The sequence below is a fragment of the Myxine glutinosa genome, chromosome 6 (genome assembly GCF_964187855.1).
Source record: "Myxine glutinosa chromosome 6, kmMyxGlut1.1, whole genome shotgun sequence".
Classification (NCBI taxonomy): domain Eukaryota; kingdom Metazoa; phylum Chordata; class Myxini; order Myxiniformes; family Myxinidae; genus Myxine; species Myxine glutinosa.
This window is the reverse complement of record NC_136266.1, coordinates 120,440,424-120,460,389: the sequence shown is the minus strand read 5'-3', so window position 1 is coordinate 120,460,389 and position 19,966 is coordinate 120,440,424. Positions and strand designations below refer to the sequence as shown.

The 19,966-nt window shown below is 43.1% G+C and overlaps 1 protein-coding gene across 2 annotated transcripts in view; it reads right to left on the bottom strand.

The window, feature by feature from the left end:
- Positions 1-7,535: 7,535 nt before the first annotated feature.
- ZRANB3 (zinc finger RANBP2-type containing 3) overlaps positions 7,536-19,966 on the bottom strand; it is a 104,561-nt gene continuing 92,130 nt past the window's right edge. For both annotated transcript variants that reach the window (XM_068120953.2, XM_068120954.2), the window contains 3 exons: positions 19,101-19,827; positions 14,400-14,531; positions 7,536-8,191 (listed from right to left, as the gene is read on the bottom strand). In XM_068120953.2, coding sequence (XP_067977054.2) covers positions 8,093-8,191; positions 14,400-14,531; positions 19,101-19,827 — 958 coding nt within the window. In that variant the 3' untranslated portion in view covers positions 7,536-8,092. The remainder of the gene's footprint in view (positions 8,192-14,399; positions 14,532-19,100; positions 19,828-19,966) is intronic.

The following is a 19,966-nucleotide window of genomic DNA, read 5'->3' as shown; positions in this document are numbered from 1 at the left end:
GAAAAGTTTGAGGGAGGGATCAAGATGGTGTGAAGAAAAGTTTGAAGCAGGGATCAAAATGAGGTGAAGAAAAGTTTGAGATAGGGATCAAAACGGTGTGAAGAAAAGTTTGAGGGAGGGGATCAAGATGGTGTGAAGGAAAGTTTGAGGGAGGGGATCAAGATGGTGTGAAGGAAAGTTTGAGGGAGGGGATCAAGATGGTGTGAAGGAAGGTTTGAGGGAGGGCATCAAGATGGTGTGAAGGAAAGTTTGAGGGAGGGGATCAAGATGGTGTGAAGGAAAGTTTGAGGCAGGGATCAAGATGGTGTGACGGAAAGTTTGAGGCAGGGATCAAGATGGTGTGAAGGAAAGTTTGAGGCAGGGATCAAGATGGTGTGAAGGAAAGTTTGAGGCAGGGATCAAGATGGTGTGAAGGAAAGTTTGAGGCAGGGATCAAGTTGGTGTGAAGAAAAGTTTGAGGGAGGGGATCAAGATGTGAAGAAAAGTTTGAGGCAGGGATCAAGTTGGTGTGAAGATAAGTTTGAGGCAGGGATCAAGTTGGTGTGAAGAAAAGTTTGAGGGAGGGGATCAAGATGTGAAGAAAAGTTTGAAGCAGGGATCGAGTTGGTGTAAAGAAAAGTTTGAAGCAGGGATCAAGATGTGAAGAAAAGTTTGAGGCAGGGATAAAAATGGTGTGAAGAAAAGTTTGAGGCAGGGATCAAGTTGGTGTGAAGGAAAGTTTGAGGCAGGGATCAAGATGGTGTGACGGAAAGTTTGAGGCAGGGATCAAGATGGTGTGAAAGAAAGTTTGAGGCAGGGATCAAGATGGTGTGAAGGAAAGTTTGAGGCAGGGATCAAGATGGTGTGAAGGAAAGTTTGAGGCAGGGATCAAGTTGGTGTGAAGAAAAGTTTGAGGCAGGGATCAAGTTGGTGTGAAGAAAAGTTTGAGGGAGGGGGATCAAGATGTGAAGAAAAGTTTGAGGCAGGGATCAAGTTGGTGTGAAGAAAAGTTTGAGGCAGGGATCAAGTTGGTGTGAAGAAAAGTTTGAGGGAGGGGATCAAGATGTGAAGAAAAGTTTGAAGCAGGGATCGAGTTGGTGTAAAGAAAAGTTTGAAGCAGGGATAAAAATGGTGTGAAGAAAACTTTGAGGGAGGGATCAAGATGGTGTGAAGGAAAGTTTGAGGGAGGGATAAAAATGGTGTGAAGAAAAGTTTGAGGCAGGGATTAAAATGGTGTGAAGAAAAGTTTGAGGCAGGGATCAAGATGGTGTGAAGAAAAGTTTGAGGCAGGGATAAAAATGGTGTGAAGAAAAGTTTGAAGCAGGGATCAAAATGGTGTGAAGAAAAGTTTGAGGGAGGGATCAAGATGGTGTGAAGGAAAGTTTGAGGCAGGGATCAAAATGAGGTGAAGAAAAGTTTGAAGCAGGGATCAAAATGGTGTGAAGAAAAGTTTGAGGGAGGGATCAAGATGGTGTGAAGAAAAGTTTGAAGCAGGGATCAAAATGAGGTGAAGAAAAGTTTGAGATAGGGATCAAAACGGTGTGAAGAAAAGTTTGAGGGAGGGGATCAAGATGGTGTGAAGGAAAGTTTGAGGGAGGGGATCAAGATGGTGTGAAGGAAAGTTTGAGGGAGGGGATCAAGATGGTGTGAAGGAAGGTTTGAGGGAGGGGATCAAGATGGTGTGAAGGAAAGTTTGAGGGAGGGGATCAAGATGGTGTGAAGGAAAGTTTGAGGGAGGGGATCAAGATGGTGTGAAGGAAAGTTTGAGTGAGGGGATCAAGATGGTGTGAAGGAAAGTTTGAGGCAGGGATCAAGATGGTGTGAAGGAACGTTTGAGGGAGGGGATCAAGATGGTGTGAAGGAAAGTTTGAGGCAGGGATCAAGATGGTGTGAAGGAAAGTTTGAGGGAGGGATCAAGATGGTGTGAAGGAAAGTTTGAGGGAGGGATAAAAATGGTGTGAAGAAAAGTTTGAGGCAGGGATTAAAATGGTGTGAAGAAAAGTTTGAGGCAGGGATCAAGATGGTGTGAAGAAAAGTTTGAGGCAGGGATAAAAATGGTGTGAAGAAAGGTTTGAAGCAGGGATCAAAATGGTGTGAAGAAAAGTTTGAGGGAGGGATCAAGATGGTGTGAAGGAAAGTTTGAGGCAGGGATCAAAATGAGGTGAAGAAAAGTTTGAAGCAGGGATCAAAATGGTGTGAAGAAAAGTTTGAGGGAGGGATCAAGATGGTGTGAAGAAAAGTTTGAAGCAGGGATCAAAATGAGGTGAAGAAAAGTTTGAGATAGGGATCAAAACGGTGTGAAGAAAAGTTTGAGGGAGGGGATCAAGATGGTGTGAAGGAAAGTTTGAGGGAGGGGATCAAGATGGTGTGAAGGAAAGTTTGAGGGAGGGGATCAAGATGGTGTGAAGGAAGGTTTGAGGGAGGGGATCAAGATGGTGTGAAGGAAAGTTTGAGGGAGGGGATCAAGATGGTGTGAAGGAAAGTTTGAGTGAGGGGATCAAGATGGTGTGAAGGAAAGTTTGAGGCAGGGATCAAGATGGTGTGAAGGAAAGTTTGAGGGAGGGGATCAAGATGGTGTGAAGGAAAGTTTGAGGCAGGGATCAATATGGTGTGAAGTAAAGTTTGAGGCAGGGATCAAGATGAGGTGAAGAAAAGTTTGAGGCAGGGATCAAAATGAGGTGAAGAAAAGTTTGAGGCAGGGATCCATATGAGGTGAAGAAAAGTTTGAGGCAGGGATCAAAATAAGGTGAAGAAAAGTTTGAGGCAGGGATCAAGATGTGAAAACTTTGAGACATAGATGCCAGCCGAGAAGGGAGGAGGAGGAAGGCCTTGTAGGTTGTTAGCACTTGGCCTTTAAGCGTTTTATGTGGTGGCGGGTTGTCTTGCTTCTGACTGTATGGGATAGGATGTTTGTAATTTTGATGTTTTTTTGTTTTATGGGATATTGCCCGCCGCAAAGCCCGAAGGCCACTCGAGGTGGGGGCTACACAAAGAAAACAAAAGCAGAACAACCAGCACCTTGGATTGAAACAAGACAAATGTAAAAAGTTGTCTCGTCACAGAACAAAAAGGGCTGGGAGAGGTGAACGAGTCTGCTTCGAGACAACAGGGCCTCTATCCCCATTTATGTCATTTGTTTTCCACCTTTGCTGACAATACATTGATTCTACCCCAACTTGAATTTTTGTGCAGATTTAGAGTTACCTACTTTTGTAGCATGTGTTGTTGGTTTTGTTTTGGATTGAACTGCTCAAATTGTGGAAAATAAAAGAGCTTGCTTATAAACAGCTTTTTGAATTTTTGGGCATTTCTCAATAAAATATAATTATAATCCGAGGTATAGGTAGGGGCAATTGATGAGACGAGGGATTTTTTTTGTTGCTTCGGACAATTCCATGCGAAGGAGTCGGTGTCCGTTATTCAAAAGTAAAGGAAAAAAGACAGCCAACTAATAGTTGCACAAAGTGATTGCTCCAACAATTTTATAACAAACAGGATTTGCACGCATTTTTAACAGCTTCACAATGAATCGACACGCGATAGTAATCCTATATTTGTACAGCAAATTGTGAACAGTGGTGTTTGTCCGTCTCCCATTTAAGGCGGCCGCTTCCTGCGCTGCGTTTGAAAAACCGTGCATGCAGGTGAAGCTCAACATTCACTTTTTTATTGTCCCTTCAAGTAATCTATGAAATCAACATGAACATCTGGATTAAAGTATATTTAATGCAGATCTTCATGGAGTAACACACTATTTAAAATTGCTATATTTTACCCCCTGTTTAGACAATTCCAACCTCTGCTGCCATCCCAAAAAAGCCAACCAACAACGCTGCCAAATTTAGACAATTCCAACCTTAATTGGTGCACTTGTTCACCTTTACAAACTGACTTATGACTGGCATTTCTGATGCCTCTCGAGAACTCACAGAGCCCATCTTCTAAAAAGAGAAACATTACCAGCCAATCATAAATCAACACCTGACCACGGTTTCCCCTTACTCCATCTCCAGCATCACTCCCAACTCCCCAAACACGCATCTTGCTCCCAAAGATACCAGTGCCCTTTATTCATGACTTCCAAACATTTCAGTTGTTGAATTTTAGGAATCCTTCCATTTAGCATCTGGTCAAGAACTGGTCCAGGTTTTTCTGCAATTGCTGTTATTCCAGGTATCTTTCAGGTTTGACACTAAGATTCAGGCAAAATACAACACAGAGATAAGATGTATGTTTACGATAATGAGAGCTGGATCTTTCCTCTTCCATGAGTCTCTCCCATAAAGAAAAGGAAAGAAAAAGGAAGAATCTACATTGTGTTTTGCTTTAATCGAGTAGAATGGTGTATTGGAGTCAGAATGTAGTGCATGCACAATTATTTTTTGTCATAGAATCTTTTATTTTTACAATGTTTATGTAAAGGATATAGAAATGTGTTCAATGCTGATAATAGCAAAAACTAAAACGGGCACCTGGTAGAGCGCATACCTCCGCCAGGCTGAACAGTTTACGTTTTGTATCCCACTGATAGGCTGGATCTGGATTCGGCCCTGAACCAAAATCTAGTCGGCTTGTTATTGTCACCTAACCAAGTTATCCATCTCGTTGTATTGTAATCCATCCGCAACTTTTTGAAAAATCATCCCACATACCATTTTTTGACCTCATCTTTTAATGGTGAAGAATCACTTAAAATTCTCATATCCATATCCGAATTTTCACCAAAACCAAATCCGTTTGTCTTCTTCACACACACAACCTGTCCACTAAGTTTTGTCCCAATCAGTCCATAACTTTTTGAGATATCATGCTCACAAACAAACAGGGGTGAAAACAACCTTCATCCACAATCAGTGGTGGAGGTAACTAGCAAGTTACCATGGGTCAGGATGTCATCATTGTTGGATAATAGCATGGTTGAGTGGGAGGGCAGAGATTCATCCAGGCAAGGGGAGTCATGATCAGCCGTGTGATGGGCACCTTAAGGGGTGTGCGCTGTTCTCTTGCCACTTGACAGAGAGACACAAGGGAGAGAGCGAGAGAAAACTCTGCTGCTTGGGGCGATTTGTTTTATTATTTGGGAATAGAACATTGAAAGCAGATGAGAGAGGGATGTTGATATTACCGCTGGGATTGCTTTGCTGTTCCAGACAGGTCCATTTTCCTCTTCTACAGACTTGGCATTTAATATGGAATATTTTTTTTTCTTGACTTGGATTTACTTTCTTAACTCAGTATATCAATCTGGTGAGTTTCTTTTACACTTTGGTGATTTATTTGTTAAAAGAACCATGTCACCGATTGTCTGTCGCAGCAAGAAGTCAACAGGATTATATCACAGGTGCCGTGGCAAAATGTATGGACAGGTGCATTTGATGATTGGCTTCAGTCGGGTATACAAGGGTTGTTGCGTTCTGTATTAGTGGAAAACAACTGCTGCAAGTCTCCAAAAGTTATTGCCGCTTCCTCTGGAGATGGTCCGTCAACTCGACAATGCTGTTTGTCATGGAGTGGTGGCTTTACGAAATTACGGCATGAAACAGCGTGCTATTGCTCGGCAGTATGGCATCACTCAAGGTCAGGTGTCAAAGATCCTGAAACGAAATGCTCAGAGGGGTGTCCCTACTCCAATACCGAGGTCAGGACGTCCCCGCAGAACCACAAGGAGGGATGATCGCCAGCTGCACCGGTTAATCCACAATGGCCGTACCAAGTCAGCTAATCGGCTAAGGGCTGAGTGGCAGCAACTGACAAATGTGCCTGTATCCAGAAGGCTAGTCAACCAACGACTGGTTCAAGCAGGCTATCGTGCCAGGCCTCCCCTGAGAAAGCCACGCCTGACCAGACAAAACCGCCAGCGCCAATTGCAGTGGGCCAGAGCACCGTCAATGGCAGCCAGGACACTGGAATCACGTGATCTTCAGCGATGTGTCTAGATTTCTGGTCTATCGTCAAGATGACCGCGTCCGAGTGCGCAGACAAGTGCATGAAGCGTACAACAAAGATTGTATAGTGCCAAGAGTCCAAGCTGGAGGTGGTGGGGTGACCGTTTGGGCTGCTTTTCATGCAGGGGGCAAAACTGACCTGGTTGTTCTGAATGGAAACCTGAACCAGTTCAAGTACAGGGCCATTCTGGAAGAAATATTGCTTCCATTTGCTCGTGCAGCCTTTCGAGGAAACTTTGTCTTCCAAGATGACAATGCACGGCCTCATCGTGCTCGCATGATCCAACACTTTCTTGCTGACCGTGGTGTCGAGCATATTGAGTGACCTGCCATGTCCCCGGATATGAATCCGATAGAGAACTTGTGGGCAGAATTAACGCGTCAAATCTACCACTTGGACCAGCAGCTGACCTCTGTGCGTGAATTGCAGGAGGCTATAGTCACTGCATGGCAAGCGATTCCTGTCCAAACCTTGGCAAATTTCGTGAAAACAGCATGACAACGTGTACGTGCTCTCCTGAATGCTCGTGGGGGTTACACGAAGTACTGAACTGTAATTTTACTGTCCGTAATCCCAGTCGTAATTTAACTTTTGTTAAAAAATTTTTTGCCTAATGTGCAAAATAAAGAGATACTTCTGGAAAACGTACAGAAGTTTAACACAGTACTGTCCATGAATTGAGTTCGATATCAGTTTACATCACTTTCAAGGATCAATTTATTTGTTTCGAAATGTCAAATGTGGTTTTTGTTTCTTTTGAAGGTCACATTAACAAAATCTAGAATAATTTCAACATAATTCCAATGAACTTTTGGTTCTAAGACATCTTGAAAAGTAAGTTCACCCCCACAAAAAAAATATTCCATATTAAATGCCAAGTCTGTAAATGAGGAACTTCTCAGGGTTTCGGCATTCATCGGGGCTCCAGCCTGAGTGGAACCGACTCCATTGTCCGGGAGCATCTTTTGTTGGGCTCTCACTGTTGTTCCACACGGCTTGTGGCCGGGTGTCAGGTCATTCATCGTGCTGGGATTCCCCACAGCAAAATCAGAGGTGTGCCGAGTGGTGATGCATAATGGCACGAATACAAACTGGGATGCCTTTCACAGACGCTGAACAAAGTAATTTCTTACCATCACTGCACTACATGGAACCGATAGTGTGCATTTCTGCTTTGTCCTCTTCCTCACAATTATCTTCGATATAAATTTGTTGCAACTGTCGATGCTGCCCACCGCACTTCCAAGACGACCTTCACGTGCTTGATACGTCTTGAAGTTCGCGCGTACTGTGTGGCTGCTGCTCTCGTTTCAGAAGTCAGAGATTGTGCTGAAGCATTTTGATAAACTTGCTTTTGTGTACAGTTATTTACTTAAAGACGAGAATGAAGGTAATTTGGGTAAAATGTACAAACTAAATTAGTTTTGTTTTTCACCAACATTGTGTCACGAGTCCCTGATTCAGGAGTCATTTCAGGAGTAAAAGCTCAGGAGCGTTTCCTCCAGCCGCTTGGAATCAGCACTGTAACCGGCTCCATGATTACGTATGTTACCTACTTGGACGTGCTTGCTCGTAGGTTACCCGTGGCAGGGAAGGTAAACACAAACGTATTGTTTCTCTTTGAAACATTTTATTAACGTTGTAACAACACAATTGCTTTCCAAGTACTGCAAGACATGTATTCAATATGACAGCATCATAACAAAAGTCAGTAATATATCTGCTCACGTTAAAATCTTTAAATGGCGAAAAATGACTTCTTGACATTGAGCTTGAACCAAAGAAAGAATAAAATTGTAAAACCCTTGCGGTATTTCAGATATAAAAATGAGGATGTTTCAGGAACTGCGGTTAAAAGATGGACATGGCCGTCGGATAAAGAAACGCCAAAATATTTTCACATCAAATGTTTAGCGTAAACGTATGTGAAGAAGCATTTAAACAGACTAGGACAAAACGTACGGATTTTGACCCTCTTTCCTGAACGCGAGTATTTGAGACAATTCTATATCAAAAACGAAACTTATTGACATGAAGTAGGTCAATAAATACAAGTTTTGCACAAAGCTTACAGGTAGGATTGGAACAGGAACACAATTCCTTTAAATGAAGCGAGCAAATAGACACCTCGTCTTCGAATCACACATCCATGCTCTTTGAGCAGAGTTCATTTGGGTGCAAAGAACAGAGTTATGTCCATGCCACTGCGAGATGCATGTGAAAGTTTCTTCATCCGCTTCCGCTCCACCTCCTGCTTCACAGTTTTCTGCAGGTAAACACGCATGTTGATTTATTATGTATTTCACAGGAATAAAAAACAACAAATAGAAATGGATATATGAATGCACGCTATCATTCAAACTGCTGGGTTATCAGCCAAACACTCTCAAGGAGGGTCTCTGCCAATTAAAGAACCCATGGAGTCACGAGGGGCCCATAACATGATTATTTACTGCATTTACAAAAAAATAATAATGCCTTCGTTGACGGAGGCATAAAGAAGGAGAAGCCTGGTGGTGGCTTAACGGTCGAGGTTGCTGGCTGAAGATCTGAAGAGCCTGAGTTCAAGCCCCTATTGTGCCATAAATAACACCAGGTGGGTTGGCTCAGCCTGTCATCCTTCTGAGGTCGACAAAATGAGTACCAGGTTGCTGGGAAGGAGCCATTCAGGTATGCTGCGATGAGTGTTCACCCATCCAGGACTGCCTCCAGGCCAATTAAACTGGCTCGGCAGCCCTATGCACATGGCAGCGCGAAAATAATGGCTATTTAGAAAACATAATTTTACATTGGCGGTGGGCAGACATGTACGCATACAGACAGAAAGACACAGACAGGCAGGGAAATGAAAATCCCTTCTGAAAAACAACAACAACCATGCTTCGAGTTGCAGCACACACTCCTGGCAGAAAACCCGTCAAATCGACCTCTGCTCAAATTGAATCCAGAAGTACTGTACAGACAGATCAGAGGTGCAAACTACCCAAAATAAGCAATTACATCACCCTGTGGGAAATATAGAGTTTCTGGAAAAGTCACATTTCATTTAATCTTCAATCAATGTCTTCTGCACAGCAGCTTCAGAAATGTAATCTCGTGCGAAGAATTTTTTCCCACAGGGTGATACATAATATGATACTTATGTAGGTTCACACTGCAGGAAAACTTTTATAAGAAAGAAATTGCCATTATTAGTCCGATCAGCATGTGGCAAAGATTCAAGTTTAATCTAAAGAATTATCCCATCAAAGGTCAAGGAACACCTCTTTCCAGGTGTGAGAATTGCCAACACGTTTCATGTGCATAACCATGAATATCAATAGACAGTGAAATGGATAAAAGGTCTCATCACTCAGTTTCAGAGCACCACCTGCCAGAGAAAGGATTTGATGAAGTTCCATAAATAAATCCGAATCAGTTGTCATGCAGTGGGAACCTCCATAAACATAATTGACAAATTGCACTCCAGCTAATCCCAAATCAATTGAAATGAATATTCTCAGGAAGTGGAAAAAAATAAATGAATAAAAACGCACACTCGGGGGTGCACGTACACACACCACACACCATAAAAACAAAAGCACACACCATACAAACATGCACACACCATACAGACATGCACACACCATACAGACATGCACACACACCATACAGACATGCACACACACCATACAGACATGCACACACACCATACAGACATGCACACACACCATACAGACATGCACACACACCATACAGACATGCACACACACCATACAGACATGCACACACACCATACAGACATGCACACACACCATACAATCAAACACACACCATACAAACACACACACCATACAAACACACACACCATACAAACATGCACACCATACAAACACACACACACACACACATCATAAAAACCAACACACACACGCACACCATACAAACACACACACACACATCATAAAAACCAACACACACACACACACACCACACAAACACACACACACACACACACACACACACACACACTCACCATACAAACACACACCATACAAACACACACACACCATACAAACACACACACACACATCATAAAAACCAACACACACACACACACACACACACCATACAAACACACACACACACACACTCACCATACAAACACACACCATACAAACACACACACACATCATAAAAACCAACACACACACGTACACACACTATACAAACACACACACACACACCATACAAACACAAACGCACACACACACCATACAAACACAAACAGGCCACACACACACACACACACACACACACACACACACACACACACACACACACACACACACACACACACACACACACACACACACACACACACACACACACGAAACTTAAACACCATTGAAAAGTCACCTTAGAGGAGAAAACAAAAGTGAAAAAGAGTTTGGGGAGACAACTGGTAGGATCAAGTAAGCACTGGTAAATCTGGTTGAGCGTTGCATTTTACGAATCCAAATGGAAATCGAAGTTGCATTAACTTGCTTAAAAGTGCATTTTTATACAAGCAATTCAGTGAAAACAAGAACGACACTCTTCGACGTCGTGACGTCGACCGATATGCCTCCGTCCACATTATTACATCATAATACATAACTGTACCAAGTTTGATTTAAATCTCTTCAGCTGTTCTCAGGATGTAAACAGCAACCACCCAGGATAGGACTACCGTTTGGACTTCGGAGTGTTAAAGTGGTGCCCAGAACTATCTTACGCACTCCGTGTCAGGATTGCTAGTCCTACTTTTTGTCTCACACAAACGATAGCTACCGGGCTAGCTTTAATCTCTCTTTCTTGCAAACAAACATCATAATGTATACTTGTACCAAGTTCGGTCAAAATCCCATCACTGGCTCACAAGTTAGCGCAGCAACAGAATCTTTACCTAATGGGACCTTTAACCCCATAATGTAATCCATTTATCTTTTCATCAATGTACATATTATACCAAGTTTAGCTTTGTTCCCTTCAGCCGTCAAGTTATTGTGATAACAAAAACCTATTGCAGAAACTGATCTTTGACCTTTGACCTCTTCATGCAGAAATCTAATCCGTTCATCTTTGCATCATAATATATACTTATATCAAGTTTGGTCAAAATCCCATCAGTGGTTCACAAGTTTTTTTTATCTCACAGAACCTCTGACCTTTGACCTCTTGACACCATAATCTAATCATTTCATATTTGTCTCACTGTACATATGAAGGCCACTGTGCATGGGAACGGCAACCTAGTTAGAGTATCCAGTGTTTTACCTCTTTGGAGTAACTATTTCGCAGGAGATCCAGGGTCGCCTCTTTTGCCTTTTTGTCTGGCTACGGGGACATCATCATGCACAGCAGCAAACAGGAAATCAGGAAATCTTTCCCAAACCTGGTTCATATCTAAACCTGGTGACAGATATGTGCTCCAATGGACTTGATCAAGTGATTCACAAAGTACTGCTTTGTCAGTTTTGCTCTACTGACAGAGTTGCTTTCAGTAATTTGGTATCAAGAGGTTCACAGCTGAAAGGAAACCTTGTTGTGATCACTTAAACCGAGACCAGGTGTCGTGAAGACCTTTTTGACAAGATCAGGTGGATCAGGTTTGTTACTGAAGTCCAGTGTTGAGCCTCACAAGTCATCAGAAGACTTGCAACGTGTAATCGGGTTGACCATCTGGTGGAAGTTTAAAGTGTCAGACGGTGAGGAGGCGGTTCGCGAGTCCGGCCGCCGAGAGGGCTGGAGATGGGTTAAGATTAACATCTGGAAGGGTAAATCATTCAGTATCTCATCACTAGTTCCTGGTGTGCAATTAACAAAATCCTAATAAGCCAAGTTATGCGATCTTCAGGAAAGCAGGAATTGGGGACAGTGGTGGCCATTTTTATGACAAGTTTGTGGAGAGTGCAGAGTAGACTCTGCGCTCGTTTATTTAGTTACTCTGCGCTCGTTTATTTAGTTGCTCTGCGCTCGTTTATTTAGTTGCTCTGCGCTCGTTTATTTAGTTGCTCTGCGCTCGTTTATTTAGTTGCTCTGCGCTCGTTTATTTAGTTGCTCTGCGCTCGTTTATTTAGTTGCTCTGCGCTCGTTTATTTAGTTGCTCTGCGCTCGTTTATTTAGTTGCTCTGCGCTCGTTTATTTAGTTGCTCTGCGCTCGTTTATTTATTTGCTCTGCGCTCGTTTATTTAGTTGCTCTGCGCTCGTTTATTTAGTTGCTCTGCGCTCGTTTATTTAGTTGCTCTGCGCTCGTTTATTTAGTTGCTCTGCGCTCGTTTATTTAGTTGCTCTGCGCTCGTTAATTTAGTTGCTCTGTGCTCGTTTATTTAGTTGCTCTGCGCTCGTTTATTTAGTTGCTCTGCGCTCGTTTATTTAGTTGCTCTGCGCTCGTTTATTTAGTTGCTCTGCGCTCGTTTATTTAGTTGCTCTGCGTTCGTTTATTTAGTTACTCTGCGCTCGTTTATTTAGTTACTCTGCGCTCGTTTATTTAGTTACTCTGCGCTCGTTTATTTAGTTACTCTGCGCTCGTCTATTTAGTTACTCTGCGCTCGTCTATTTAGTTACTCTGCGCTCGTTTATTTAGTTACTCTGCGCTCGTTTATTTAGTTACTCTGCGCTCGTTTATTTAGTTACTCTGCGCTCGTTTATTTAGTTACTCTGCGCTCGTTTATTTAATTACTCTGCGCACGTTTATTTAATTACTCTGCGCACGTTTATTTAGTTACTCTGCGCTGGTTTATTTAGTTACTCTGCGCTGGTTTATTTAGTTACTCTGCGCTCGTTTATTTAGTTACTCTGCGCTCGTTTATTTAGTTACTCTGCGCTCGTTTATTTAGTTACTCTGCGCTCATTTATTTAGTTACTCTGCGCTCATTTATTTAGTTACTCTGCGCTCGTTTATTTAGTTACTCTGCGCTCGTTTATTTAGTTACTCTGCGCTCTTCCGGCACATCATTGAAAAAAAAAAAAAATGAACTTGCTTGTGTGTGGCGTACACAGTTAACTGTTTGTGACCCCTTCTCTCTGTACAGCTAACGTGACAAGTTGTTTTATTTATTTATTTATACAACCCAATTAGCAACAAGTGCACATGGTAGCGATACAATAAACCAACAACAATGGCATTACCGTTTCAGTGCTTGCATTCCGGCACTGAGCTGAACAAGCACGTTTTGTAGGCCAAACCTCTATTATTTAGTCTGTTCCACAATCACATGAGAGTCCAGTGAGTGGAGATGCGACTGGAGCAATGCGGGCATGTGAACTTGCTGGCGGAGACTTGGCATAAGTAGAAAGACATCTTGCAGCCTCCATCTATATATAGGTTTCTGCCAATACCGAAGGCTGGAAATTGGTGAACAATCTGCCGTTTGAGCACCAAGGTTGCTTTCAAATCAATAGTTACTCAAAGAAAGAACCAACCATCTGAGTACGTTTCTCCATCCCACACACCCGTTCCCACAAGTATAACTAGAACGGGCACTTGGTAGAGCGCATACCTTCGCCGCAGCTACTGTTCTGTACTTGGCATGGGAGTGTAGGGAACAGAACAGTGAACAGTTTGGTGCTGATTTCATGCAAATCGGATAAGAATTGACCGAGTTATGACAAAAAACGCACATTTTGCAAGGTCGTGACCCCCCTGACCTTTGACCCCCAACCGCTAACAAGGGTAATGTCTTCACTGGGTCATGTCGTATATCACAAGATCGGGCATTGAATTCTGAACATTTTGGCATTAGTTGCATGCCAATTGGATAAAAATTGACCGCGCTATGGTAAAAATACGATTTTGACCTTTTCGTGACCTTGACCTTGACCTTTGACCCGATTGCTCCCAAAATCTAATCAAATGTGTCCCGTATAATAACCAATCATCCCACCAAATTTCATGCAATTCGGTTGAATACTTTTTGAGTTATGCGAATAACATACACACACACACACACACAGACATACAAATAAATACACAGCGATCAAAACATAACCTTCCGCTTTTGCGAAGGTAATGAAATGGTAGCAAGATCGTTTGTCATGCATCTACTTCAGTATGTATTTCTTTTTTTTGCATGCAAAGAATTTGGACTCCATTACACTTTGGCCAAATGATCGCATTATATTTAAATCGAACCAAATGACAAACCAGACAAGACATTTGCTGCTAATGAAAAGCACGTCACGGACAAGCATGGCTTCGCTCAACTCTATGAACTCCAAAGAAAAATATTTAAAGGTTTGATAAATGTACAAGACATTTTATAAGGACAGTCGTTTATAATCATTGTTGACAGCCTACTAATAATAAAAAATACCATGCAATATTAATCCTGTTGTATTAGTGCAACAAAACAACAAAAACCACGCACGCTCGCGCGCACACACACACACACACACACACACACACACACACACACACACACACACACACACACACACACACACACACACACCTTTAAGTGGCAGGGTGTACAGAGGGTTTGCAGGTTGGCCAGCGAGCATTGACCACCACCGTTCCACACTGGCCGGACGTGGTCAGCTTGCCAGAATTGCCCCGCATATGGATGTCGAACCATGTCATTAAGCTGCCAAGAAGCACAAATATATTGTAAGGACCGATCACATGGATACCGGTTACAAAATTTGCTCCGCAACGCGAGTTGTTCAGGTACAGAAAAAGCATTTACCATCTCATCCGATAAATGTGTCCAGAAACCCTGTCAGCAAGTCTGTTGCATTCAAAATCAGAGATGACACTCACCTTTAACTCAAACAGAGGTGGGGAACCTTTCCTAGTCCGAGGGCTGTAACAGCTATTGTTAAACTTGGTGTGGGCTGGATATATGCTTCTTGATTCGTTATCAATTTAAACAGCACTTATGCAGATAAGTACCGGTGATGCAACTAATAATTCCGACTGAAAGACACCGACGGCAATCTGAGTCAACTTTCCGCTTTTTAACCCTCGCCATTCCATCAACCACGGCCAAAGATAAAAAGAAAATATTCACCTATTTCATCGTTTTTTATCTCAAACTGGTTAGACTTTTAAAAAGTTGGTCTGTGTGTGTGCGTCATCCTTTTTCTCAGAAATGGCTGAACAGATCGTCGTCAAACTTTCAGAGGTTCATCAGTGAATGCCTGGTAGTGTTTTAAGCAGGAAAAAGAAGAAAAAAAATTCGCTCTACAATGACGAAGCCTTTTTGATTAATGACAGTTACAGACAAGTACACATTCGCATAAATACAGTGCATTCAGAAAGTATTCAGACCCCTTCACTTTTTTCACATTTTGTTATGTTGCAGCCTTATGCTGAAATCGTTTAAATTCTTTTTTTTCCCTCATCAAGCAACACTCAATACCCCATAATGACAAAGAGAAAATAGGATTTTAGAAAGTTTTGCAAATTTGTTAAAAAGAAAAAACTGAAATATCACACAGACATAAGTATTCAGACCCTTTGCTATGACACTTGAAATTTATATCAGGTGCCTCCCATTTCTCTTGATCATCTTTGAGATGTTTCTACACCTTAATTTGAGTCCACCTGTGATAAATTCAATTGATTGGACATGATTTGGAAAGGCACACACCTGTCTCTATAAGGTCTCACAGCTGACAATGCATATCAGAGCAAAAACCAAGCCATGAGGTCGAAGGAACTGCCTGCAGATATCAGAGACAGGATTGTGTCGAGGCACAGATCTGGGGAAGCCTACAAAAAAAATTCTGCTGCATTGAAGGTTCCCAAGAGCACAGTGGCCTCCATAATTCTTAAATGGAAGAAGTTTGGAACAACCAGGACTCTTCCTAGAGCTGGCCGCCCGGCCAAACTGAGCAATCGGGGGAGAAGGGCCTTGGTAAGAGAGGTGACCAAGAACCCGGTGGTCACTCTGGCTGAACTCCAGAGATCCTGTGTGGAGATGGGAGAAACTTCCAGAAGGACAACCATCACTGCAACACTCCACCGATCTGGGATTTATGGCAGAGTGGCCAGACGGAAGCCAAACAGTTCAATCTTGGTTTCATCAGACCACAGAATCTTGTTTCTCACAGTCTGAGAGTCCTTTAGGTGCTTTTTTGCAAACTCCAAGCAGGCTTTCATGTGTCTTTCACTGAGTAGAGGCTTCCGTCTGGCCACCCTGCCATAAAGCCCAGATCGGTGGAGTGTTGCAGTGATGGTTGTCCTTCTGGAAGTTTCTCCCATCTCCACACAGGATCTCTGGAGCTCAGCCAGAGTGACCATCGGGTTCTTGGTCACCTCTCTTACCAAGGCCCTTCTCCCCCGATTGCTCAGTTTGGCCGGGCGGCCAGCTCTCGAAAGGGTCCTGGTTGTTCCAAACTTCTTCCATTTAAGAATTATTGGGAACTGTGCTCTTGGGAACCTTCAATGCAGCAGAAATTTTTTTGTCGGCTTCCCCAGATCTGTGCCTCGACACAATCCTGTCTCTGAGCTCTGCAGGCAGTTCCTTCGACCTCATGGCTTGGTTTTTGCTCTGATATGCATCGTCAGCTGTGAGACCTTATATAGACAGGTGTGTGCCTTTCCAAATCATGTCCAATCAATTGAATTTACCACAGGTGGACTCACATTAAGATGTAGAAACATCTCAAAGATGATCAAGAGAAATGGGAGGCACCTGATATAAATTTCAAGTGTCATAGCAAAGGGTCTGAATACTTATGTCAATGTGATATTTCAGTTTTTTCTCTTTAATAAATTTGCAAAACTTTCTAAAATCCTGTTTTCTCTTTGTCATTATGGGGTATTGAGTGTAGATTGATGAGGGAAAAAATGAATTTAAACGATTACAGCATAAGGCTGCAACATAACGAAATGTGAAAAAAGTGAAGGGGTCTGAATACTTTCTGAATGCACTGTAAATACAAAACAATCACCAGACATTTGACCACAAATAAAACAATTCCGGAAGTGAACGAAGTTGGTAGTAAGGCTTCTTCTTCTTCTTCTTCCTGAACGTCATCATACTTAACTCAGAAACGTGATCAACGGCACATTCAGCAGCATATATTCAACGAAAAGGTAAAATGATGATTTGACATTTGTGATGGATTCTGATTTGGATGTAATTGCTTTTCCATTATATTTCCCCGAATTTCAAATACTAGGGCATGCCCGTACTATATATATATCTAAAATTATATCCCCCCCCCCCCCCCCTCTATTTACATGAAATGGTTTGGTCCATTCGCAAAGCCAAAGCGAACGGCTTGCGAGTACGGTGGCAATCCCCCCCCTCTATTTACATGAAATGGTTTGGTCCATTCGCAAAGCCAAAGCGAACGGCTTGCGAGTACGGTGACAATCCCCCCCCTCTATTTACATGAAATGGTTTGGTCCAAAGCGAACGGCTTGCGAGTACGGTGACAATCCCCCCCCTCTATTTACATGAAATGGTTTGGTCCAAAGCGAACGGCTTGCGGAGTTTGGTAAAGAAATCGCCATAGCTCGGTAACTACTTCTCCGATTAATATGAAACCTTGAAAAGGCACATCCTCAGGTCCCCAGCAATATACCTGGCAAGTTTCAAGTATATCGGACCCGTGGTTGTCGAGAAACAGCGGTCACAGACACACAGACACACACACATACACACACACACACACACACACATACACACACACATACACACACACACACATACACACAGAGATTACTGGAATTATAGATAGATGTTAATGTTTCTCTCGTTTGAGCAATGCCGGGTACTCCAGTGACAAACGCTTCTATACTTTACTCGGGGTACAAATACATATACAACTTTGTCTGGGGGGTAACATAGGCTATGTGGCCACCGCCTCATGCGGGGTTTTGGGGGTCCGGGGGAGGGGTGTAAATATGTACCATGTAGTGCCACCTGGTGATGGTGGCAGAGGGTATTACAATTTCCTTTTATATCTGGGCACCAATGAGGTTAAGAAGCACTCTTTGCACGGGAATTTTTTTTCCTCCTTCCCTTCCCCCCCCCCCCCCAAATATGTATATGAAGTACATCTTTTTCCCTCCCTCTCCCCTCACATGGGCCTCCTCCTCCCCCCACTCCCTTCCTCACCCCTCCCTCTCCTGCCTTCCCCTCTACCCCCGGCAACGCCGAGTACTACTGTTAGTACAAAATAATTTGTATTCGTACTTGCTTTTATCTCAAACTGTACAGTTGTACTTTGTACACTGGCACCAATATGTACCAAGACATAGAGCACGCATGGGGTTCCGAAGCTATTCAGTCCTGTCTTCCTGTTCATTTCCTGACAAGACTGACTCCATTGAATATAGCAGTGAATATGGTTTTATGGAATTTGAGGATTAAAGAAGTTATAACATTTCTTGGGAAATAAATTTTGGACCACAAAATATTGGCTCGGCCGTTGGGGGTGGGAGGGGGGGGGGGGTTCCAACCTGGAAGGCCAGCTATTTCGACACAGGATATTCGACTGCAAGTGCAGAAATTTGTAGTTGGTTCAAGGTGCCGGTGATAGCTCGCCTTCTCTTCGCGAACGACACTGTGGAGTCTTTAGCGTCCACCAACTAATGCTAGCAAACGGGACACCCAGTTTAACGACCACCCGAGGGACGGCACACATATTGATGGATCACTTGCCTTTGAAACACTAGGAGGGCAGTTTAAAGCTGGGCCAAGATATGACAGCTTGGAGGCAAGTGTGCGTACCTCTAGGCTAGGCCATCCTGCTAGGCCTCTGTCATTCCAGTTTATAAAAAAACGTGCAGGAAATGACAGAGGTGTTACAGGGAAGGGATGAAAGGGTCAAATAAATTTGATTGAATTGGTAGTCTGGCTGGAAGTTGGAATGTTCCCTTCAAACATTGAGGGTGTGGAGCAGTTCACATTGTTCCAGGTGATTGGGGGAGGGTGGGAGGAGAGGGGTATTACTTATGGCTCCTGGTGACCTATCACAACAACGCCATGATAATGGATGTCGGTTAATGCTACTGTGGATATTGGAAATGGTTCAGGCTCTGAACAGACCATTTTTATACTCCCAATTTGTCAACATTGCGCTCAGGGCATCGCAAACACCAGGTGTAAAAATACAATGGTGTGAAGCAGACACAAATAGGCCTTCCCTTGACATTTATCACTTCATGCTAACGTTTTAATAATTTGAAGGCCTACCTGCTTCACCGGTAGATGTATCATGTGACTTTGTTGCAACAGCTCCTTACGCAACGTGTGTGGTGCATCACGAACACGCTTGAACAAGTCCTGGGCATCAAGGCCACATGCTTGACACACACCATACTCAGTTTCACACACCACTTTACGAATCTCTAAGCCATGTGCACGCAGTGAAAATGACTGGCGGCATACTTCTGAGCAGAAACGGTTGTGCCACGCTATCGTGGCAGGTCCCTCGCTCACGTCAGCTGCTTGCGCAGTGTCACCAGTGCTCCGACTAACGGGGCGTGATGGAGACGATGAGCAAGTGGCCATTTTCATGGGTGGGGTCAAGACTGCAATGTTTTCAGAAGGCGCATCACAGTTTGTACTGCAGCCTGTGTCTTTACAATCAGCAATGTCCTGACCTTCATAGCCATGGCTCTCATTTCTTATGCTTCTTAAGTCCAGTTTGGTCGATTTTGGCGTTTCCCCAATTACGACAGACTCATCCTTTCCAGTTTCTTCAAGCTTTGCCATGCCGAGGACCAGTTTGCCATTACAGGTCTCGGTCTCCTTTGAACGTTGTGCAGTAGTAGACTGGATTGATTCAGCTGGTCCAAGTTTGACGGTGGAATTTGAAGAGATGACCTTTTGACAGTAGAGGCAGAAAGGTCGGCCAGCTGAGTCGAGCGCTTGCAAATATCCACGATCAGAGCATTGTTCTGCTGCTTTTTCTTTACACCTGCAGAAACATCTGATTTTTACTTGAGGGGGCCGCTCAATTTCCAGAATAAAATTCCATATGTGAAGCACAGACATGATAATGGTATATTAAAAGAAGAAACCATGACTGATGTTGAATCAAAATGACCAGAAAATAT